At 38.5% G+C, this 25,951-nt stretch overlaps 1 protein-coding gene across 1 annotated transcript in view; it reads right to left on the bottom strand.

Moving 5' to 3' along the window:
* cntnap2b (contactin associated protein 2b) overlaps window positions 1-25,729 on the bottom strand; it is a 33,225-nt gene extending 7,496 nt beyond the window's left edge. Inside the window, exons 1-19 of the mRNA XM_057334600.1 lie at window positions 25,339-25,729; window positions 17,043-17,153; window positions 16,394-16,587; window positions 15,341-15,488; window positions 11,734-11,937; window positions 11,446-11,630; window positions 10,029-10,172; window positions 8,103-8,361; window positions 7,869-8,018; window positions 6,874-7,036; window positions 5,258-5,364; window positions 4,440-4,559; window positions 4,159-4,277; window positions 3,972-4,056; window positions 3,600-3,756; window positions 2,111-2,238; window positions 1,564-1,734; window positions 1,254-1,472; window positions 890-1,126 (exon numbers count right to left, since the gene is read on the bottom strand). Of these exons, the coding sequence (XP_057190583.1) occupies window positions 890-1,126; window positions 1,254-1,472; window positions 1,564-1,734; window positions 2,111-2,238; window positions 3,600-3,756; window positions 3,972-4,056; window positions 4,159-4,277; window positions 4,440-4,559; window positions 5,258-5,364; window positions 6,874-7,036; window positions 7,869-8,018; window positions 8,103-8,361; window positions 10,029-10,172; window positions 11,446-11,630; window positions 11,734-11,937; window positions 15,341-15,488; window positions 16,394-16,587; window positions 17,043-17,153; window positions 25,339-25,417 (2,980 nt within the window). The 5' untranslated portion in view covers window positions 25,418-25,729. The remainder of the gene's footprint in view (window positions 1-889; window positions 1,127-1,253; window positions 1,473-1,563; window positions 1,735-2,110; window positions 2,239-3,599; window positions 3,757-3,971; window positions 4,057-4,158; window positions 4,278-4,439; window positions 4,560-5,257; window positions 5,365-6,873; window positions 7,037-7,868; window positions 8,019-8,102; window positions 8,362-10,028; window positions 10,173-11,445; window positions 11,631-11,733; window positions 11,938-15,340; window positions 15,489-16,393; window positions 16,588-17,042; window positions 17,154-25,338) is intronic.
* Window positions 25,730-25,951: the final 222 nt, after the last annotated feature.

Here is a 25,951-nt window from a genome sequence, read left to right as displayed (position 1 = left end):
ACAGAGGCAGAAGATGAGAATGGGATGTGTATCTGATGTTCTTTAGCATGAGGATTGGCTTGTTAATGAATTGTGTGTATGAATGATGTGCAGTCAGCAAGTCATCATTACGAAATAAACAAGTGATTTTATTTTTGACAGAAATGCAATATAGGCTAATATGCATAACTATGCGTTCAGACAGAGGTGTATAAAGATGTTACACAATGAAGCGTTATGTTTTTATTGTCTTAAAATGAGCTATTTCTATACGCCGCGGGTCCTCATGCTGTTCGCTCTACAGCAGCAAACAGCAAAGAAGCGAAAATGTGACAACATTTTAATCCTGTGCAGCCACCATAGTGCTTTAAAGGGAGGGGTGAGGGGTGAGTGAGCCATTTGTTGCAATTCGCAACCTCACCACTAGATGCCGCTACATTTTTTTGGTGTATTTAAGATATTACTTTATAACATCATTTCACTCTTAAAAACAACAAAAATAAAAAAACATGTATGATTTTTTCCTGAACCTTATACAACAATATAAGGTAAAAAGCTGATTTATATCATCAGTTAAATATAATATATCAGTAAGTAATACAATTCAATGTAAGCGGCACTGGATAAAAGCGTCTAAAAATGCAATAAAAACAATTGTCAAATATAAAAAAAATTGCTGTGATGGATAAAACTTTAACCCTTTTTTTTTGTAGTTTTCAATGTTTTACACTTTAAAGTTCAGTATTCTAGCAAAACAACAGATTTCTTTGCGGTGTATGCTGCAGTATACTATTTTTTGTCGTCTGTGCTGTATGATACTATACAATTTACATGCGTTTTTTACAGTGTATATATAATAATATATACAGCATATGCCGTAATTATGTGGGACATTTATTGATTACATTACCATCATTGCAGAAAGGTCCGTCAAAGGCAGTCAGACTGCAGTCGCAGGTGTAGCCGTTATATTTCTCCAGACATTTTCCTCCATTCTTACAGTGCATCCCATAGCTGGTGCAATGACCCGAGCAGCCCGGCTTCACCCCGGGAGTGACCTTTGCCCTCACCTCAAGGTCAAACGTCACGCCGTTGATCTTCAGAGAACGAATGCAGCCCAGAAAACCTCTCTGTCCCCCTGAAGCCCCTAAAGAGAAACACCAAACAAAACCGGACAACCTGTAATATTACAAATATTTGCTAAGATTTTGTTTCTCAGTGACTTTACTCAGGTGTTGCTAAAATTTTTTGTAAGTGAGATATCTAGATCTTACCCACAAACAGCTGACTGAAGAGCTCCAGGCGGGTGTGGCCCTGAGGCGGGGCCGACCGCGCCTCCCTGTACGTCTTATCCAATCGCAAAACAGCCTCCTTAATATTCCGCTCCGCCTCCACCCTGTGCCACTGGTCATCATTGAGAGGTGTGGGGGAGCGAACGGTCAACTCTACCGGTCCGTTGCCCACATCAAAGGAGAACGACACCGTGGTAACAGCTGTAGGGAAACAAATTAGGGTCACTTTCTCAGTCTGACCAAACAGGCAGTTTAAGCTCTGTACTCAAGATCCACACTGCCAACATCTCACATTTTAGTTCTAAATGAACGAAGTCGGGATTGCCCAGGTTTTCCAGAAAGACACCGTGTGAGGAAGACGTCTTGAAGTAGAAGGAGATGTCGATGCTGGTCTCGCCTTGGATGGATGGAAAATGCAGATAGGATGCAGGTGTATTGAAGGACGCTGCGTTCCAGTAGTGACCTAGAAATGAAACACGGTGACAGATTAGGAGATGCTTATGAATACTGTTAAAATGCAAAGCCTTGACGTAGCACATCAATCATGCACATCCATTAATAAAAGTTATAGCAGGCAGTGTAAACAACTGCTGTAAATGTAACCTTTTTTTCAATCGAAATATTTATTAAAATCTAAATGCAGTCTTTTGCTGTGAATTTTAGGAGAATAAAATCATTTTGAAAATCATAATATATAAATAAATTATAGTCATGATAAATTTTGCAACGTATTTTACAACGTACAGCAGAATACCAGTAGAATATCTTGTAGATATTGTATTTTTATACAATATACCCATTTTAGGCTGAATCAGGTTGGATATTATGATGGCACTTACGGTCTCCTTGGCATCGAAGTGGTCCGACAGTGAGTTTGGCTTCTGATCCCGAGCGATGTGTATCTCCAACAACCACTTGATTGACAGGCAGATGATCCTTATACATTAACTGACCTGCATCCTCTTTCCTGGAGAAACACCATTTGGCAGAAACATTATTACCACGAGGGGGAAACAAATGTATAAAAAAATATATATATCAACAAAAACTAATATAAAAATATAAACATTATGCAAAACTGTATGCAGTATGCAAAGATAAAAAGTAAAAAGTGTAGTAATATTGTTAAAATAAATTAAGATTTTCGTTTTCTTTCATCCAATTCATCACACTGTTGCGCAGCATTGTCGGATACACCATCTTATACGAAATTCGCCCTGCGCCCCAATTCGCCTACTATCCATCCTAAATAGTATTCGAAAATTCTATTGGTATGTCCCAAAACTGTTTTTGGAAAAAATTCTTAGTGTAGATCAATGCACACTCAAATGGCTCCGCGAGAGGGCGGAGCTTAGTTGCACTACACAGAATGAATAAATGAAGTACATGATGCGTAAGTCCAACTGAATCAATAAATTACACCATACAGTAAACATTACATGACAAATAGTAAATAAAGAAATGTTTAAATGCAAGAAGGAGTTGTTTTTTGATGTCTGAGTTTGAGGATCACAGGCAAAAATCGTCACTTCCGTCACTTGATAGTATGCATACTATTTTGCTATGCACTCAAAAGTGCCTACTATTCCAATACAAAACAGTACTTACTATTAGGGCATAGAATAAGTAGGTGAATTTGGACGCAGGGATACTATGGAAAATGTGCATACTGCAAAAATAGTACTAAAGCTGCATACTACTCCAAACAAACCCAGGATTTAAACTGTCAGATTATCATCAGAATGTTTTAGATGGTTGTCTTGTCTCGTTTCACTGTCTTGTTTCAAAATGCCATTTAACATGCACGTTGTTAAAGGGGTCATATGACACGGCTAAAACGAATATTATGGTTTGTTTTAGATGTAACTCAATGTGTATACACCATTTAAGGTTCAAAAACGCAGTATTTTCCACATACCGTGCATGTTTGTATCTCCTCTTTGCCCCGCCTCTCTGAAACACGCAGATTTTTAACAAAGCTCATGGCTCTGAAAAGTGAGGTGTGCTATGATTGGCCAGTTCACCAGTGCGTAGTGATTGGTCGAATACTGCAAGGGTGTGACGGAAATGTAATCTTAGTCAAATCATACCACGAACTGACGTAGATTTGTGGGGGTGTGGCTACACGAGGCGTTTCAGGCAGGTCTGGGTGAGCATTCGCTTTTAGATAGAACGCATCTTTTGTTCCCACACTTTCATTTGTGCAATTTTACGTGTCTAATACATGCTTATAACACACCAAAGACACAGAAAAACACGTATTCGCGCCATATGACCCCTTTAAGTCTTACTTGTTTCCTGTAATAACATGTGAAGGATATATCTCACCATTGTCTCAGATCCGCATCACAGTTACAGTAGTATTTGGGGTCTGTGCAGTTGCGTTCGATCCCACACGCACATTTCTGCACGCCCGGTCCCGAGCCGCCCCAATAAAAGTGCTTCTCGTTTCCCTGGCCGACCCACCACGTGGATGAAGAACCATCTAGAAAACCAGCATTGTCTGATGAATGACAACCTGTATTTTGATTCAACTTTCAAAATGAATTCTGACCAATCGAAAGAAAGGAATCAGTATATGCAAAATGACAAAGACGTCTCCAAGATTTTTCTCTCGTTTCCGCGAGACGCCTAACATCCACTTTTCATGATTGGCTAAATCAAGCCCCGCCCTTTATTTCAGCCATGACATTAGTTTACCTGGCAAGTTGAGCAGCCGTGATTTGTAGCACGTGTACGCCACATGCTGCTCACAGAGCTCAGAGATGCCGGTGACGGCGTTCACCTGTGCCGCAAAAACAACAACAACAGCAGGTCACCGCATGCAGCGTGTGGTTCACGCGTAACATTCACAGTTCTTTAAATTCCCACGGTTTATAAATGTCACCTGCTCAGCGGTCATGCTGTAATTAAGATTTATTACAGTCTTCTCTTCGGGACCGGAGGTGGCGCTCACCAGACTCTGAGGCGGCAAATCATTCACAATCATTGTCCAGACCTTGTCTCCTGAAACACACAAAACATACAAATGATGCCCAGTTACACTTTTTGCTTTTTGAGTATACAAGTTGTTCTTTTTTGATATATTTTTCTTCTTAGACACAGACGAAACCAGCAGTCATGCCACCCACTACATCAGTGAAATGTCACGTCTTTGATGGTTCTGACCTGTCATATCGCAGGTGACTCTGAAGGGCTCGATGGGTCCGCTGCCGTCCGGATCGATCCAGTACGTGTCTGACGGCCGGCCCATATGTTTGTACTCCTCACAGGACTGTTCATACACAGCTGCAGAAACACACACGATCTCAGCACCAAAAGAAACATCTACATCCTTTCATTTTTGTACGATCAAACCAAACATCTGTTTCATATCAAGACCCAATATATCTGCATAGGCTGCTGGAGAATCAAACGTGGTCACACTTTATTTCAAGGTCCAGTTCTCGGTTTCAGTAAACTATTAACTACGACTTCTGCTTAGTTAACTCTTAATTTGTTGTTTATTAATAGTTAGTAAGGTAGTTGTTAGGTTTAGGTATTGGGTAGGATTAGGGATGTAGAATATGGTCATGCAGAATATGTGCTTTATAAGCAACTAGTTAATAATGAGAATTGGTCCTTATACTAAAGTGTTACTTAAAACGTTTTTGATGTTTCACAAGAACTTTAAGTTTATTGTTTTCTCGATAAACACACGTTGAACAGTTTTTTGCGGAGCTTAAAATGTTCTGCTATGACATGGTCTGCGTTTGGTAATAATATAACAATTTCTTTTAGATTTAATTGATATGAATCTTTTATTGTATATTAAGTGTATTAAATTCAATTAAAACTACTCGACAGTTTATGGATTCTTTGCGGAGGTCTACCGGAAGTTAAGTTTGTGCCACATAACGTTTGTTTATGTTGCTGCCGCTGAAAGCGTCTGTAAGTGTATGAAACACACAGGACAGATGTTTGGATGAATGGATCGGATGACTCACAGTTGTGGCAGGTGGCACCAGTGTATCCAGTTCCATCACAGGCACATTTAAACGTGTTTCCAGTCTGAGAGCATTTGCCTCCGTGTTCACAGCGGTTTGGCTCACACCTGGAGAAACACAACACAATGAAGTGGGGCTGAATAAAAACTTTACAGCTTCATGGGAAAAAAAAGACGTTAGAACATTACAGTGTCCATCTCATGAAAAGTACAAAATACTTCGGGTTATTTTTGACCCCCTTCCAAAAAAAGGTTCTTGTCAACGTTGAATGACATCAAAAAGCATTTCCCACAAAATCTTATTATAAGCAAGGTAGGGTAAATATCACTGTTTTTTGCAAACTTGCTCAATGACTTATTTTGATTGTTCAACAAAAAGAAGTTATAAACGATTTCAGCGGAAACGACATAAACAAATGTTATGTGGCCCAAACTTAACTTCCGTTAATCTCCGCAAAGAATCATTAACTGTTGAGTAGTTTTAATTTGATTTAATAGAATTAATATACAATAAAATAAATTAATATATAAATGAATACTAATAATAATTAAATATAAAATAAACTGTTATATTATAACCAAACACAGACAGGAAGTTAGTTTCGGCCAGGCGTGTGCGTTCGATGAAACCGTCTATAGATTAAAAAAAGTCTAATATCAGGAACGATTTTCACTTTATTTCGTGACAATTAAGCATAAATTCCACCTCATTTATCATTACTGCAAACATATTTTTTACAAGAAATATCAGATTATGTTGCAATTTATGCATATTTAAAAAAACATTTTAGTAAATGTGTTGGAAAGACAATTTACTTAATTGTGATGAAATTAATGCCAGAATGCAAAAAAATCATAATGGTCCTAAAAGAGGCTTTCTTCTTTTATTATTTTTTCAGGGTGTGAAAGATGTCTGAATCGTTTAGAAATGTTTGACTCATTCTACCGTGCTTTAGATGTAATGATAAACTATAGAAGCAAAGAGTTAAAGGGAAGGTTCACCAAAAATAAAAAAAATCAGCCATCAATTATTTATCCTCATGTGGTTCAAAACCTCTATATGACACTTTCTTCTGTGGAACACAAAAGATATTTTGAGAAATGTTTTGGCGGTTTGTGTTCAAACAATGGAAGTCAATGGGCCCAATGTTGATTGGTTACGAACATTCTTGAAAATATCTTCTAATGTGTTCTGCAGAAGTAAGAAAGTCAAGCAGGTTTGGAATGACATGAGGGTAAATAAATGATGAAAGAATTTTCATTTTTGAGCGTACTGTCTCTTTAAATAGTTAATAACACACACTCGAGTGCAACACTTCCTTCACTATCCTCTGACACGGGTCTGGTGTGATAATCTCTGTCTGCAGAAGCATCAGACCTCCGATGAGGTTTCCCTTGATCCTGCAGGTTAACACAATCGGTCTCATCAAAAGAAGGCGGGCGTGCAACACTCAGATGTAGGCTACATAAGCAGCTTCACAGCTTTCGTTACGCAATAAGTGTCACAACTCACTCCAGGAACATGTTATCACTGCCTTTCTATGAACAAAAAATGCTTTGAACGGTAAGCCGTCTCTTCTTCAATAGTTAAATTGCAGTTACTGATGATTGCATTACCTGTCAATAAGAGCACACATGTCCAGACTGACGTTCTCAAAACTACCCAGCATGCCTTGCTCCACAGAGCGAAGGTCGACCAGCTGGTCGTCCACATGTATGAGCTGCATGCACCCTTGGAAGGAACGCTGTGACGGAGAGAGAGCCGTCCACGGGAAATATCCTGCACAAGATGAATAGAATATTAAAATCCTTTTTATGTTTTCTTAAAAAAATGATCAAAATTAAAATTCAGGCACAAGATGTTGACCTTCCAGTTGGCATCGATAGTTATTTTAATTTTTATAAAACATTTTTTATGATGGTTAATGTAAAATATGTAATTTTCACATAAAAAAAAGAATTTATTTCTGGATAGAGATCAATATAACTTCATAACAATAAATAACAATAAATTGACAAAATATTCATATGATTTTATTCAAAGTGAATTTAAGGTACAGTTTATCAGCATGTGTGTATGAATGACAATACAATAATACTGTTTATATGTTTCCTGTTTTTATATTACTGGTGTTTTTTCTATGTCTTTACAGCTAAAGCATATTTTCTGTAACGCTGCTTTGTAACAATGCAAAACTTGCAAAAAAATTGAATTGAATTGTTTGTTTTCTACAAATCAAACCACTAACTATTTTACCAATTGAACTAACGGAACACTATCTTAAAACTAGGGCTGTCAAACAATGAATTGCGATTAATCGCATCCAGAATAAAAGTTATATAACATACTGTACATATTTAGGAAATATTTACATGCATTTATTTATATTGATCAATAATTGAAATGATATATAAATGTTTATTGTTTTTAAACCTTTTTCTTGTGTGTTTATAAATACAAAATGAATATGCACAGTACACAGACATATATTTTGTAACGCAAACTTTTATTCTGGATGCGATTGATTGCGATTAATCGTTCAACAGCCCTGCTTAAAGCAAAACACGTGACACAATACATTTGGCACAAAAAGATGCAATTTTATGATCACCTCCGAAAAAATAATCTCCACCCGTCCTGATTTGTATGGGGAGGGCGGCTCTCACAGTAGACATCTCATCACCGTTGATGGTCAACATGGCGATGCTCTCCAGCGCCAGAAAGTGAACGCTGTGCCACTGACCGTCATTAAGACCAGAACCTGCACACAGAAAAGCTTACTAGTAAACTTAAAAGTTACTCAGTAAAATAAAACCATTAAAGAGCTTGAACGATCTAACGTTACCTGAGGAGATGTCCACCCGCGTGTTCTTCTCCAGCGCGATGTAGATGTGGACGGTGACTTTACCCTCCACCAGACTGACCTCCACGCCACCGGGCATGAGTGGGGTAAAGAAGAGAAGACCGCTGGGGTTCCACGTGCGGAACCGCAGCCTGACCGACACCGTGTCTGAGTCAGTCCGACCTGGAAGCTGCAAGGTGCTGGTGGAGTTAAAGAACGCCGGGAACGTGTGTGATTCTGCGCAGGAGAACGTCAAGTTATGCTGGAATGAAAACAGCAGAGTGAAAACTAAGCATACTTTTAATTTTTTATTCAAATTTTTTTTATGATTTTATTCAGGAGAACGGGTTAAGTCACATCAGGACCCTGCTGGAAAATCCAGCGAACCAGTTTAAGGTGCATGCTGGTTTTATATGCTTTCGGGTTGATTTTTTTGATTCAAGCTTTTCTTGGTCAAACTAGTTAAGGTTGTTAGACCACTACAGGTCACAATTCTCCAAAACCAGCTTGACTTTACCACCTCAAACTGATGGTTTTCCAGCAAGGTACAGGAGTGTGATTTTCGGTGGTCATAATCACAGGACACATTGACAGATCTTCGCACTTTTTGTCTGCCCACACACAAACAGAGAGCATTGTGGGAAAGAGGAGGAAAGTTCAGTTTATGGCTCGGTTTAGTGCAAGGAGAGAGGAACGTCACATAACTACTGAATACTCAGTATGAGATATAAAAGACGCAAACCTTAGTGAGCTGCGATTACTGTGAATAATACAAAGAATCAAATTAAGACAATGTTTGAAAACAACACTAAACATCCCACAGATATAAAGTCATAAGACACAACAAATATTCGTTTATTTTTTCGATGTCTACTTAATCATACACATGACTTTGCGTTGAAACTTTCCTTGGCGATTCTGCTCTGTTTTAGCGTCCAGTCGACAAATTGAAGTTTAAGTCACTTTCTGGTTGGCTTCACGAGAGAGAGAGATCTTGATAAAGACACACCTGTTCTCTGCAGAGCTTCTTTATTGGACTTTGTTTTCATAATTTCATAATTTAATGTTAGTATGTAGGTACCTACAAAATTGCGTGAGGTGTTAAAGACTTAAAGGGGTAGTTCACCCCACAATACAAATTCTGTCATCATTTACTCACCCTCGTGTAGTTTCAAACCTGACTTTCTTTCTTCCGCAGAACACAAAAGAAGATATTTTGAAGAATGTAGTTAACCAGCACACCTACACTTGCATTGGTTTTGCGTCCATACAGTAGAATGGGTGCCGACATTTTTCTAAATATCTTCTTTTGTGTTCTGTGCAAGAAAGTCATACAGCTTTGGGTGAGTAAACGATGACAACCTTTTCATTTTCTTTTCAATCTTTTCAAGTTTAAAGATGGTATGTAGACCCACCTTAACCAAAGCATGTTTTCCGTGAACGAGTTTCCTATTGCTATTGCTCTCTCTCTCTCTAACTTTTGAAGCCTTCTTATTTTTTGTAAGGGTTATCCCACTGAAGAAATCCAAGCCCACAGATACACCAACACAATCTCTAGTGGTTGACATTATTCTTGCTTGATTATTTCTGATGTTTTTGGTAAAGAAAAACAAAGCAAATGCTACACAAATGTGAAGTGGCTAGTAGGAGAGTGATGTCATTCTGTTCTCCCCACATTTGGCGGGTGGGCGGGTGATAATGTCAACACTCAATCGTGTTAATGTACTGTACAATGATGCGACAATGTGCAATTTTTTTGTGTGTATTCCAGGACAATATTATATTTCCACATCTACAACAGATTTTTACCATAAGTACTGTTTGTTTCTTTAACTCGATCATATAGTTTACAGAAATGTCTCCACTTGATGCCCTACAATTTTGGGGAGCTCTATCTAATAAAGACAGTTATGTAAATTGAGCACTTACAAAGCTGGAGGTGTCCACTTTCCTCCTGCGAGCGAGGTTGGTGATGTTGTCACCGCTGTAATGAATGGCCCCCATGCAGCCAAAGTAGTTTTCTCTCCCTCCTGAGCTGGGCTTGGCAGACATCGGCATCCCTCCAAACGTTATCTGAGAAGTGATGGAAACATTTAGCATCCTCAGAACAGCCAACCAAACATCTCATCTCTGAGCTTACTTCTTACTTTCCCATCTTTGTTTTTCTCAGTGTTTATTTGAATGCAATAAAATCACCAAATGAAATTATGTGCACTTTACGCTTAAGATGATGCAAAATAAAGCAAATGAAATGAGAGAAAAAGTGAGAGAGGACCACGGTATTATTGACTATTATTATAGATCAAGTTTAAAGACGAGCCGTGTGATTTTTCTGTAACTTTACAATAAGGCTCTGCATTTGTTGACATTCATTATCTACATATAGTTAAAGTCCCCATGAACCGGAAGTTGCGATCGGTTTTACTTTCGAATTTTGACCCATTTCCGAGTGAAACGGAATTTCGAATGAGAAAAATAGTGGCCATGGCTTGCGTTTTTTTACTGCGAATTGATGTATAAAAACAGCTGATGCATTTCGAAACGAAACTGGCAGCAGACTGACAGTTGAAAGGGAGGAGTTAACAGATGCTCCGCCCAAGCTGTCTAACGGATGTCATTTGAGATGCATAATAACTAGAGGGCGGAAGTGCATTTTTAGATTTGAACTGAAGATTATGAGAGCACATGAATTTTAAAAAGAGAATGACCCATACTGATAAACTATTGACAATAAACGCTGCAATATTTCATGAACAAATAGGAATTGTCCATTTTTTATTTCACTGGGACTTTAACACAAACCAACAATGAACACACATTTAAAGCATAAAACATTGTATCTGTTAACATTAGTTAATGCACAAACAACATGGATGTGCAAAATAATAAACAAACAAACACTGTAAACAATATGTTGTTTAGAGTTAGTTCATGTTAACTAATGCATTAATTACTATAAATGAAACCTTACTGTAAAGTGTTACCCATTATGATATCAAACGAATAGTTCACCCCAAAAGTGACTGTTTTTTTTGCAAAACGATTTCACGTGGCTTTAAAAACAGTCAAATAAAGCAGTCATGTTTGAATTAAATAAATAATATTTTTTTCTTAACCGTAGGAGTTTGGCAGTGTAAAATTCTCCTTTAGCCTTTAATGAAAAAGAAAATAATATTGGATTGGAAGGACATGAAGATGAATAAATAAAACAAGCTTTGTGGGTAAACTATTCCTTTAAGAATCTGAATTCACAATCACTTCATAAAAGACCTCTCATCACAGTTTCCGACCCACATGAACAGTGAAAAACCCAATAGACTTGACACATGACTTTATTTTGATTTACTTCATAGTCGAGGTCCAGGTGGTCGAACTCTCCGTTGGTGCGGAAGCTCTGCGTGTGATGATCGAGGGTGAAGTTGACGCTGCGTCTGTAGCGTTCGATCAGTACCGAGTGCCAGTGATCATCATCCAGCAGACTTCCAGTAGACACCGATGTGTGACCCCGAATAGAGCCGTACTGATTACTGCCTGAAATAGACACACGGACCAGAAACAGTTAGAGAAAGAGGTCAGTCGGGTCACATCACACGAGAAGCCCATCATCACATGTGGTTCTCTTGAGTCACATTACCCAGGTTGACGTGCAGCTGTAGTTTGGCTCTGTGCAGCTCTAGAGTAATATAATCTCCCTGCTGTCCTTCTCCGTGCAGCAGAATGCCGTCTCCTTTAGTGGTCTTAAACTTCAGTGAGATCACATCCTTCAAAGTTTTCATCTTCTTCTGTCGGAATCGATATGAAATCACTCCCTCCCCGTCAAAGTTGATCACATCCGCCCCTGAACGCAGGAATATCAGGAACACAGTGAGCCACAAACACACATACACGAACTCAAATGTTTAGTGTCACTTGCACTCTCTTTTTTGTATTTTTTCCCCATTTTAGAATAAGAGTAAACCCATCAAAACTATGATATTACTATGGGAATTATCGAAAGTTACAAAAAATCTAAATGAATAAAAAACATAGGATCTTCAGTGTAGTCACCCTTTAGTTTACTAATCTAGATTTTGCAGAAATGTTTTCTTGAGGTCTCAGCCTGAGCTGTTCTGCTTGTCCGTGTTTAAATACTTTTCTTTCATTACATTTTTACTTTCTAATGAACAAAATTAATAAGTTGACACAATTATGTTCAGAGCCGATCCTTCCTATACGCAGACACCTATTGCGTAGGGCCCCTGCACCATTAGGGGGCCCCCTTGAGCACCGAATCAAAAACACATTGTAAACAAGACGCTGTTTTTATAACTTGCGGATTCAACTTTAGAGGAATCATTTGGAAATTTATAGAGAATCACATATAGAGAATTCTTGATGTGTTTTCGTATGGTTAGCTTTCTTAAGTAAACTGTATTTATCATGCTTCATTTTTGTTAGGAAATCACTCATTTGGTTAGTAAAAACACACATTGTTTAGTTTTTTACAGGTAGATGGTTCCAGAGGCATGCGTTACTTTAGGTAAAGAATTATTTCCATGTCAATCTAATTCTAATTCCAATCTAATCTTTTTACTGTCAGTTTAAAGAGTACATAACATGAGATTGTCACGACCCAGGTCAGGTCGGGGTAATTGTCTGCACGGGAACGGTCTTGTTTTGTCGAGCACGTGGAAGCTGTCTACTGATGGCTGATCACGTGCTCGGAGTCTGCATCACTGTCCCCACCCTCGTGTCTCCGTTAGGGTTTTCCTTGCACTGGTGTTTTTCCACTCAAACTCTCACACCCCTGTTCTCACTTCCTTCATTAAACCCGCTTGTTCCCGCAATTGTCCCACACCTGTTAACTATTCCAGCCCATCTAGGTTTCCTTTATAATCCTTTGGTGTTTCTTGTCCTGTGTCTGACTGTTGTGTGTTTTCCACTTCAGACTGACCTAGGTGCTGCTGCGGCTCACCTATAGCATCTTTATATCCTCTTGGATTCCTTAGCCTTAGCCTTAGCCTTGCCACAGTCCTAGTCATAGCCTTAGTCCTAGCTCCTCTAGTCATTTGGCCTTCACGAACATGCTTCACTTGACTCTGTTTTCCTTAGCTTTTCCAGTGTGTTCTCTCCTCTCTCCCATCATGTCCCAGGTCTACTCTCTGTCTACGCAGTATCCGTTGGCGTCCCGGCCGGCGGCCTCGCTCTACACCCGACCTAACAACAGTCGCATCAGGTGCGCGATCTTCGCCACGAGCTACCACTTCTCTCTCCTCCTGAGAGTTGGTCCGAGGAAGACCCTCGAATCCCAACTACTGACCCCTTACCCCGGCGGGGAACTCTCGACGCTCTTCAGAGTACTCTCCCGTTCCGGTGGAGTATCTCTCTGCTTCCCGCGGCTATGCATTCCTTGGCTGTTTGGATTATTGACTGTTGCCATTCACTAATAAAGCGTTTTCCCGCATTTGGGTCTCTCTCAGCTTTGTCAACCATGACAGAAATCATGGAAATAACATTTCATGCAGTGTGTAATGTTGGTGTGTCTGAAAGTAAGCAGTCTGCCAAGTTGTAAATCCGAAGGTGAATGAATAACAAAGTTATTGGCTTGGAAAAAAGGGAGTCGACTCTGAATCACGCAAACGAGTCGTCCTTAGTCCGATTCGCGAACCACCGCGGATGTACGTTGTAATAAAGCTCAATAAAAGGGAAGGAAGGAGGCGGGAACCGGCGAACATTTAACAAACTTTAATAAAATAAATAAACAATAACACGGAAGTAAAACAAGCCGGCAGCCCCTCGCGGACGACTGCCGGCAACACAAACATATACAAAACTTAAATGTCCGGGCCCGGTCCTCTCTCGCCGTATTCTCCTGCCGTTCATCCTTTTATGCTTCCGATCTCCTCCGTGAGAGATACGAGGCGGGAATGACGCCCAGCTGACACTCATTATCAATCGCGTCCCGGCCTCGCTTCCTCCTCCCACGGCTCTCGTCACACCTCCCTCGTCACATAAGTCACTACATATAGTCCCCGCCTAAGTTTTGCTAGGACTGCCCGCGAAAACTTCACTCTTCTCCCCCAAACACTGTAGCTCGTGAGCCTCATTCGCGGTAGACCAATCACAGCAGACTAGACCATCTGACCAATCAGACTAGGCCAGCAGAAAGGAGGGGATTAGACAGATGAATCGCGGAACAAATCATGTGAGAGTCAGTCAAGAAGTAATGTAAGAATAACTACCTATTATTATGAAATAATCGTGTTTTTACACCTTCTGTGTACATAAACGTGTTGTTGGACACTCCATAAACCAAAATAGGAATTTGAAAATCCCTAGTTATGTACTCTTTAATGTTTTTTCTTCTTTCAGTCTTCATTCGTTTAAGTGTGTTAATTATGTTTATATCTAATTTTAACTATTAGTACACCACCACAAGTTTGCTCAGGGCCCCCAGACATCTAGAATCGGCACTGATTATGTGTTTCTCCACATAACTGATTTAAGATATTCAGACATATATCTTCAGATCAAGACCTAAACTTTTAAACGTTAGAATAAATCAAAACAAAAAAACTTAATGTAGCAAGAGTAGCGTTACTAAAGGAGCTCATGTCATGAATTATTTTTGCATTTTTCTTGACTTTTGGACTCTTCTATGTACAATACAAAACTAGAAGAACTCAGTCCCAAGTTCAAAAAGTCCAAACGTTACACACCAAAGAGACAAACAGAATGTCCTGGAGCTTTGTTAATCCTTTTACATGCAAAAGAAAATCCAATGATATGAAAGAGTGTTCAAAAACTGTTTCAGACCTAAGAGTTAGTTCAAAGGTCATGATAAACTAACTTTTAACAATTGGCTTAAAACTTAAAAAAAAGATATAATCTAATGAAATAAATGTATGATAGATTAAGCATCATTCCAGCAGCGAGACTTTAAAGGGACAGTTCACCCAGAAATAAACATTCTGTCATCATTTACTCACCTTCGAGTTGTTCCAAATCTGTATCAATGTCTTTGTTCTGATGAACACAGAGAAAGATATTTGGAAGAATGCTTGTAACCAGACAGTTCTTGGCGACCATTGACTCCCATAGTAGAAAAATGACAATGGTACTCAAAAGTGCTCCAGAACAGTTTGCTTTCCTACATTCTTCAAAATATCTCATGTGTTCAACAGAACAAAGAACGAATTCAGAATTTTCATTTTTTTGCTGAACTGTTCCTTTAACAACACAAACCCACTACAGAAACTTACAGTACGAGCAACCATAGAGCTCCACTCTCAGCCCAATTCTGCCCTCCTCACTCCAGTCCAGTGGGAGGAAGCGCACGTATCGAGCCACCAACGGATGCTGAAGTTCATGGCGCACGGCTCGCTCCGAGTTCCAGTTACCTGAAAACGTCTGAGGCGGAAAAAATGGAAAAACACTTCATAAAGGCAACGGAAATCCCTCCTGCTGAAAGTGAGACACTCCATTACCGCCCGTTCTGAGTACACAGATCAATACCACAGAGTCCTGGCACGTATTTCCAAGAGAAATGGCTTTGCATTTAAATTTAGGCCTTCGTCAGTTCACTGTTATTCAACATAATGATGGAGGAGTTATGAGCGTAATGTTCAACACCGCCATAAGAAATCAATATAAACCGTAATTATTAGCATTTAAAACTAAGGAATATAACAAGATATAAAGCAAACACCCGAAAATTCCTTCATCGTTTACTCGCCCTCGTGTCATTCCAGACATGTATGACTTTCCTATTTCTGCAGAACACAAAAGAAGATATTTTGAAGAATGTTGACAACCAAACCCCATTGACTTCCACTGCATGGACACAAAACCGCACTGAGAAATTTCACAAAATGTCTTCTTTTGTGTTCCACAGAAGAAAGAGTCATAAACACAGGTTTTGACTGAAATGAGGGTGAATAAACAATGACTGAATTTTGGGTGAAATACGGGTTAAAAATAATCACACAAAGGTTTTTTTTAACAGAAGCCACAGAAATACTTTTGCTTATGTCTTCTCAGATGAATCACTTCAGACCAAAATGTCTCAGTGATCTCACATCTGTTCTTAACCTTGAACCTACAGGTATTCATTAATTCATAGGTATTAACAAATTAATTCGAAATAAAAACGGCATTTCATGCTACAAGTTTAAAGGCTTGCTGACATTTCTAGGAAAAGTTTCATGTTCGGCTAAACTTATCTGGGTCACGTCAGAATCTGCTACTCTAAACTTAGCCTCCGAAAAAAACAACATCTAATCCCCGAGCAATAAATCACCCAGCGTGCAACTCACCCATATGTTGCCATCCTGCTGATAAGGCTTCCAATTACTTCCTGTGTCACTGTAAAGCAACCTGTAATGTTTCGTCCAATCAGAGCTGCTGTATCTGCCCTGCGTTGCCACGGCAGTGATCTGTTTCCTGGCCTTGAGATCCACCTGCAGCCACTGATGCTTGTCAGCGTCGAGCGGTGACCAGCCTCCATTGCCTTTAAAAGAAAAAGTTCAGGTCAAATATGAAGTGACAAAACAGCACATGATGCTGCCAAGCTAAAATGACGATGCTTTTAGTCTACAGATGCTCCAAAACGCTGCATTAGCAGCACTACATTTCCCTGACAGTAGCCAAAATGTGCATTTAAACTCATTATGACCTATAGAGACTTGAGTGTGCAATGTAAGCAAATCCTGACCTGCGCTTTTGGACATTCTGTCAGTGATGTGCACCGTAGATCTTTGTCTAAATGTCAACTAAATAGGCAGCAAAACACAGTCAACATGACAGCACTGGTTCGGAATATTACGATTCTGAATATTTCCTTAGTTTGTTGAATGCTGTGTGCAGTTATGACATTTTGGAGATCACGTGAGTCACGTGACAAGACATCATTTATTCATTTTATGATGTGCACTGTGCAATCCCAAACATGAAGTCCACGCTCACCTAATCTCCTGTTGAGTTTGGCATAGCCTGCGCCAAAGTCAGCCGCCAACACAGAGGAGCTGGTGAAGGCGCTGTAGGGAAGAGGTGAGGCCAAGACCTCCTCGCACCTCTCTGGAGGAAAAAATGAGACACAAATTAAGTCCAACAAACACATCAGACAACATTTGAAACAGATTCGAGAGCACTTTTAAAAATCCTTTTTCACATCGTTCCTATTCATAAGATCCGACGCAGCATAAAAACACTGCATTTGATGTTCTGCTCTACTTATTTCCAGATGAGAACAGTAGAATCAATTTAATCCAATAAAATGAGACGGTTAGTGTCTACAAGTAAAAAAAGCTTTCAGAAGCGAAGCTTTCAGTGAATGTCCCTCGTATCTCTGACGGGTCAGGCTCCTCATAACCTAATTTATCCTGCTAAATAATGCGATATTCCATATGCGATACGATATTTCTTTTTCTATCTGCATCAACCTAAAACTTATAGACTATAGACCACTTCGCAAGATGTAAACACTGGTCCAGAAGCACTTCCGGTTTCAGTTTTATTATTTATTTTTTCACAAACTCACATTTGTTTATCAGCACTGAAATGTTGTGATCAATAAGTCATGTCCTATGCTTTTAAATTTAGAAACATTTTGCAATACATAACTGAGAATTCCATTATGTCTGGCTTTGAAAGGTCAATGACCGACCAATAACAGGAGATTTTAGATGAACTACATCTGCCACATTCTGTCCTGTGACCTGAGCCACTTCTCATCCAGACTAATTCTCCAGTCACCCAGACACCCCCTAAAACAAAAGCCAGCAGTTTATTCCACGGCTCTGAGATCTGTCCTGATTCTACCTCTCGCCTCATTACACACACCTTCAAATGAACAGGTTTAAATTGACTCGGAGCCTGCTGAGTAAAGGTTATGTCAAAAATAGCCCTTGTGTCCTCTAAAAAAAGACGACTGTATTATTAGTCTCCTATTCTAGGCAGAAGCGATGCCGATACGCCCTCATGTTCACCCGAGTTGTATGAACGGCTGTAAGACTCCCACATAGTGTTTTCTTGGGGAGGAGGGGATCGTGACAATGCTATACGGTTAGCATCACAAGAGCTCTGTTTCACAGCTAGTGACTCTGTCTACAGACAAGACCATAGGTGTACTCCTGTAAGATTCGAGCCATACCTTGCAGTCTTTCAAGTTTTTACATTTTTTAAACTTAAATATTTAAAAAAGTAACACAACCCAAAATCTTGAAATGACTTTTTGAAACATTTTTCACTCATTCTCTTCTCCGGCCTGAGAAGAGAATGAGAGAGATTACCAGATACTACAAAAGTATGTAACATTTAGACATCATGCAAAGTTATCTCTACAAGATCTTGTAAAGAGACAAACTCTAACCCCTGACACAAAGTCTGGCCCACTTTGCAATTTATTCTGGACAGGAAACCAAAAGACAAGGACAGGGCTTCAAAGACTGACATTTAAATGACTAATGCATTTTTTTAAGTGCGGTTTAGGGGCTATTCAGGTCATAAATCAATGATGCTACAATAAGAGCACGTACAGCAAGAAACAAAGTGGCTTGCAATGAAGGTTAAACATGCAACACCAGGGACATTTATTCAAATACGTTTTGACTTTTTTGTGTGACAACATTTTTGGCAGTTTAAAAGTATGGATTATTTCACAAACACATCTGCAAACAGGTGAAATATCCAGTTCTTATGATTTTCTTTATTTTGATGATAGGCCAGTTGCATAAACATAGTCACAGTCTTAACAACGAGTCTCACTGACTAGCAGTTAGTCAGGACTAATCAGTCTTACTTTTTAGATTTCAATTAGACCAATCTACCTTTATATGTAACTGACTGAAGAAGTTATGTCCATTGTTGATGAAAAAAATGAGATGACTAACTTGTAAGACTAGTCTGAACAGTTTATGCAAAGGTGTTTGACTTCCATGCGGCGATGTGCAGAAAGATGAGAACGAGCGGCGTATTTGCAGCAAAGTATCGCGAGAGCGGTTCGAAAGCTCACGGAGCAGCCTGCTCTCGCGGTAAATGATGTCATAAGCCGATCGGTCTGTCTGCGCAAAGCAGCGCCGCATAAAGTCCTACGCATCTGCAGAAATGAATCCACTCGCTGTCTTCTCTCCTCCGTTTCGAAAGTGTTGTGCTTTACTCTCAGCTTTTTAATGAAAAAAAAACAAAAATGTTATTTTGATGTCGGTCAACGTCACTCGCTGACCAAATAATTCCGTGTCGATAATGGTAAAACGTTCCGGTAGTGATGGTGAAATGAGGCTTTTCGAGGCATTGAGGCTTTCCCCCCAAGTGTATCATAAAATGCTTCGTTCCTCGAAGCTTTTTAAAACTGTCCACACTAGCGCCATCTTGTGGTCAAAGGGTGGAAAAACAGTTTTTTGTTGTTTCACGTAATACGTCACTTCCAGTGTTGGGCAAGTTACTCTGAAAAAGTAATTAATTACTAGTTACTAATGACATATTTAACAGTGTAATTAGATAACTGTACAAATTACTCTCTCCAAAAAGTATTTAATTACTTATTATTACTAATTACTTTCTATATCCTGTATCAACCTTGATTAGTTAAGTGATTCAAGGATAGACACGAAACGGCCCTTTTCATTCATTCAAAAAAATACCATAAAACTACATTAAGTAGTATTAGTATTAGTAGTATTATTACAAATTTGAAAATTACACATTAAAGCAAGGATTTTAAAGATTGGCTTTGAACTTTGATGTCAATTCCACTATTGCACACATATATTACACAAAGTAATTAGTTAAATTACATCAGAAGTAACTGTAATTAAATTACAGGAAAGATTAGAGTAATCCCTTACTTTACTTTTTCAAGGGAAAAGTAATTAAATTACAGTAACTAATTACTTAGTAACTAGTTACACCCAACACTGGTCACTTCACATCAATAAATGTTTTATGTGTTAGTGTTAATGTAGCACTTAGGCCTAGGCTGTACATACTGTATGAATAACTGATATGACAAAGTTTAAAAAAGAATCAATAAATGGAACAAAACAATTTTTTTATGAACGTGCTTCGATCAGCATATGCAGTTATTCACAAGTCCTGTAAGTTCATAAGCGAGGCTCATGTAGACATACATGACAAAATAAAATACAACTGTTGTATTACTGTGACGTGATTGTGAACTGGGGACTTGACATTTTATTTTTTGGGTAATAGAAAAATCTAAAGATGTCTATTAAGGAACGGGACGTGTTCAACAGTGCGAGGCTATTTCTTTATTATTTCCTACTTTTGCTGCCTTTGGGATATTGTTTTACACGTGTCAGTTGGAGTGCAAGATAATGGTGTCTCGAGGCTATCAATTTTTACCCTTATAGACAAAGATGTGTTTTTTTACGTTTTAAACCTTATTCTGTGAAATATCGTGTACAGTACATATTCCATATAGCAAACTTATAACCAAATTTAAGTTTATAGAGAAGAATAAAATAAATGAAAATTTGCTAGTGGGAATGAGGGATATTATGGCCCAATCCCAATTCTACCCCTTACCCCTACACTGTCCCCTACCCCTCCGTTTGGCGCGTTCACGTGAAGGGGTGTCTCAATTCTCTTTTGGTTGGAGGGGTAGGGGTAAGGGGAAGGGCCAGATAGCACTTCAAACGAAGATTTTTCGGGACCTCACTTCAAACGAAGGGCTAAGAGAAATTTCCAACATGGCCGCTCACTCGAGCAAGTAATTTTTGCCATTAATAAGGATTTTTATGACAATTTTTCCTTTTATGTATGTTACATTTAATCTTGTGTTTGTATTTACGGTGATGTTCTTTTAACGTTTGCAAAAACGTTGTACATGTCCTCTGACGTGACGAGCTAGCAACAACGTATATGATGACGTATGACAGTGTAGTAGTGGTGTCCCATTTCTTAGCGGAAAATTTGTAGCCCTTCCCCTTGCCACTTTGTTTCAAGAGGCAAGGGGACGGGGCGAGGGGTAGGCGAAGGGGTAGAAAATAGAATTGGGATTGGGCCTATTAAAGATCCATGCCTAGAATCAGAGAATCTCACCCTTAAAACACATCATTGGTTTCTTAAGCACTAGCATGGGTTCTTACCTTAGAATTTACATGTATGCATAAGAAATTTAGCCATAAAAATTAATCAAATACGTTTTAATTTGTTTGTCCTTTGGCAAACTGCTTTCAGTTATATAAGGGTGATGACTTCGTTTTTCTGTCTCAGTGGATAGAGTCAATGGAACCTTGCGAACCCATGACCATCCTAAATCATGCAATAATGCTTTTATCCTTTATTATTAATCAATATGGAATTTCATTCTCTTATTGCCTTATTTAATCTACTGAGTAGAGCATTTGGTTTTCGTTCTGTTTTATAAATTAAATTGTCTGTCCTTTAAATGCAAAACATGTATTCTGGCAAATAAAGGCAATGCTTGTCAATCTTGGTGACTGTAGTGTAATGCTGCAGTGAGGCTTTACCTAAAATGTCCATGCCTTTTAAACTTTATAAATTGTGAATTAAGACTCTTAAGGGCTTTATCAACTGACTCATGGTTAAGTCCCGCTCATGTGAGCCAGCAGCTGGTCTCAGTCATCTTGTTGAAGTACCTTTGTGATGTTAGCTGTCAATTATGAACCTACAATCCACAGCCACATCTTGAATTAATGAGTTGACAGGTCATCGTAAATGGCCTTTGTTTGCCTCCTCTTGCTCCAGACCACATCTGTTCATGAGGGATTGTTCATGAATTGAGATTTGATTGAAAACATGAGCCCTTGAAGGCTACGTGTGGAGGAGGGCCTGATGTAAGGCGTTGTGTTGTATCCCGACTCCCTGGGTGTTAATGGAACTTTGATTCAGATTCATTGAGCATGTTGAGGCTCTAGGTGATACTTAGGTAACTATGGCCATAATAGCAGTGATTAAAAATAGGTCTGGGTCACATTTCCCTCAAAAAAAAAAAAATATATATATATATATACAGTATATATAAATAAATAAAAATAAAGACCATAAATACTTTTTGGGCTGTTGTGATATTTAATGATAGTTTATATATATATATATATATATATATATAAAATAATACATATTTTATGCATTTTTATCAATAATTATAATGAGTGGAAGAATAATTTTTAATGCAGAATCAAGTTTTTTAGCATGATGTAAATTGGGGGTACAGAGAATGCCAAAATGTTGACCAATAAAAATTTGATCCTAAAGAAATAAGCTTAATTTTGCTCAAATATAATTTTAGGTAAAATATAAATGTTCATAGATGTATAAATGTTTATATTTTATATCATATAAAAGATTAACATTTAGGGTGAAATGTGACTTGGAACATGCACTTGACAGGTTTTGGGACATTCACCAAATGACAGATTGTAGCTTTAACAACATGCTTTTTTTGTTGTTTGTGACATACAGCCCTAAAGCATAACTAAGCTTGCACCTTCATAAGCTAGATGAGTTAGAAAAGCATCCACAAACCCTACGTACCCCTGGCGGTGTGAAATTATAAACACTTGAGTAGGTGTACATGCTTTTTGAGCTTATTGCTTGAAGCAGGTGGAGGCTTTTGTTCAATTCTGTCCATTTCTGGCGGACAAAGGGAGGTGCCTGGTGAATGGGGGAGGGGTGATATAACGGGGGGAGGCGGCACGTACTTTGACAAATCAAGATGGCAGGTGTCCGAATCTAAATGAGCTTTCTCATTAGCATCACAAAACACAGCAACGCTGATCTAGAGGAGCTGCCACAGCCAATAAGAGAGCGCGACATCGTCTTATTAATATCTGTCTGTATTATTACACTGCAGAATTATGCTGTGGCATAAATGTTTTATTTCCACAGTCTCTCAACGGATACCAGCTTAGGCCAACCTATGAATTGATAGTGATAATTTGGTTTAAAGCAGATAGATGTGTTTTGTTCAGACTGCTGCCCATAAAGTAAGAGAAGGCGACATTATTATTTTGCAATGATTTACTCGTCTCAAACTGACTTTTTAATATATTTTTTAAATATGTTCTTAAGCTTTATATGCTATTGGTTTAAAAAAGAAATCATAACAGAATGTATTTTCTTGGCCAGTTAAAGTAAACGTAACACACAGTAAATGCAAGTATTGTAGATTACATTCAAAATAACTATAATTTTATCAACTCCATTAATGTGATAAAGGGCTCTGCACCTTGTGGCTTTCAAATAGTTTTTCATTGATTATTGTAGTTAACACATAGGACTATGTTAGATGGTGTTGTAATGAAAATGTTAAGATTTTATGACCCATAGATGCTGAATTGTAATGTGTAAAATGCGGAGCTGAGGGATGCACTGATAGCATTTTTTAAATGCAGAGTACGAGTACCGATATTTTATTCTGGTACTCGCCGCTATCGATGCCTGTACCGATACCTGTACCTTTTCAAAACACAGTGAGACTGATAAAAATAGAATAACTTAAACACTTTATGAAAAAATAAACAATTTGATGTGCTTTTCACAAACTTTCAAAGCAAATTTCACAACAAATTTCTATCTGTTCTGTCAGTTATGTCACATGAGGTATCGGTGCCTTACGAGTACGAGTACATAAGCTTAGTATCGGGCCCGATACCAGTATCATCCCTAAATAAAATGCTGGAATGAAAATTGAATTGGAGGTTTTCCATTTGCAACTGAATTTTATTTTAAACACCCACTTTCTTAAAAATAAAGAAGCCACCAAGTCTTAACAGCAATGCCTGAAAACAATTGATCAAACTGTTCTTAAACATTGTTTTTCTTATCTTTTAAAGTTTGCACAAACAAAGTTTTGTGCAACGTAAAGGAAGCAATAGTTGTTACATGTATTATATTGAACCTTCAACCCTGATAACGGCTTACTTACAAACTTTTAAAAACTTTTAAGAAGGATGTAGACTGACTTATTTGATAGATTTGGCAGATACATTTGGCAGATATCTGTGATACAGGTTTGCATTTCAACGTTCCTTCATATATAATCTTGTCCATTATTAAAGGTCACCAGCATGCCCTCATGTCTCTTGTAGGTATAATTTATTAATACGCCACCTCAAGCGCAAAGTGGGGCTACGTGTTATTACATCGGAACAATTTTTTAGACAGCACTGACCTGTATTCTGCCTCTGTTAGTGATGTGATACGTACCTTTGATTTATTACAGCTGAAGGAAAACTGACTACAACATCAATACTTCACTAATAGATATTGAAATGTGAAAAGCAAGCAATAAAGTAACCACTCTTTTCAAGAATGGCAGGTAGCCTAAAAGTGTGGCAATATCTAAATTAACTGGAAAAAATCGAACTTGAAAATAACACCAAGGAAAGTCATTTTATGGGCCAGGTACAGTAGATATAGCAGTGATCTTGATGTATTTGAGAACAGACTTATTATTATTTATTTTTTGTCAAAAAGTTTTTGAGCCACCACACGGGCACCTACTAGACCGACTGCGCACTAGGGACCATAAACATAAACAACGCTTATGAAACACCCATACAAAGGCAGACATGCACACTGATATTCCCATGATATGCCATGATACTCCCACTCAACCAGAAGAGCACTAAAGCATGAAATCTCACCATATGGATTTTTGAAATCTAGTTCCAACACCTTTTTTCTATATCTTTTGTGCAATGATCTATTTAATTTCCATTACATAGCATATAACAAAATGTTAAGAATGAAGTGGTGATGCTTAATAGTAGATGAAGAGTCATATGTGACCCTGGACAACAAAACCAGTCTTAAGTAGCACGGGAACATTTTTAGTAATCAGCAAAAATACATGGTATGGGTAAAAATTAACGATTTTTCTTTTTGCCAAAAATCATTAGGATATTAAGTAAAGATCATGTTCCTTGAAGATATTTTATAAATTTCCTACTGTATATGTATAAAAACTTTATTTTTGTGAGTGGATGGCCTGCTACAGTGCCTCAGATTAACAACTTCAAAGGCAATTTTCTCAATATTTTGATTTTTTGCACCCTCAGATTCCAGCTTTGTAAATAGTTGTTGTTCCGCCAGATAGTGTCCTATCCTAACAAACCATAGATCAATAGAAAGCTTATTTCTTCAGCTTTAAGATGATGTAAATATTTCAATTTCTAAAAATTGACCCTTAAGACTGGTTTTGTCGTCCAGGGTCACATATGCTGACGCATAATAAGACCACTGAACACACACATAAACACACACATGTACTTACGGGCTGCAGAACTGAGCTTCACATAAACATTAAAGATCCACAACATCAGAGGCACCTGCGGTCCCACAAGCCGTCGCATTCTCACTTATATTCCGGTGTAAACAAAGAAAATCGCGGCGTTCACTCTCACCCCTCCCTGTACGGAAGGACAGAAGCCCGTCTGCGCTATTTTTGCGAGATATTTGCGTAATACAGCCAGCGTCTTACATTACCCAGCAACAACAGGCCTCGGAAAACGCTGAAAGTCGCATTGTTTGTCAATGCATGTACCGGAAGAGAATCGTTTCACTGGACGCTCGTACCGTCGCTCGATTCGCATTGTTACAGAGAGACAAGAGGAGGGTTTCCGGGACGGTCGCTGTCCAGGTGCTGAACTTAATGAGCTCGCGAATTCACCCCCCTCTGCTTGATGAAGTGGTACAGCCCACCGGCGCGTATGAGCGACAGGAGCAGGTGAACGATATAAAGAAAGGGGTGGTTGGGTCATATTTAAAAAAAGAAATGAAATTGTTTCGCAAAAAGGAAAATTCTATCGTGGGTATATGCGATGTTACGCTCCCCTTGTAGTGCATTTCCTTTACATATATATTAGATTTTAGACAATGTAAACAAC

The sequence above is a fragment of the Triplophysa rosa genome, linkage group LG5 (genome assembly GCF_024868665.1).
Source record: "Triplophysa rosa linkage group LG5, Trosa_1v2, whole genome shotgun sequence".
NCBI classification, from domain to species: Eukaryota; Metazoa; Chordata; class Actinopteri; order Cypriniformes; family Nemacheilidae; genus Triplophysa; species Triplophysa rosa.
Note: the sequence above shows the minus strand (reverse complement) of the source record. Positions and strands in the feature narration are given on the sequence as shown.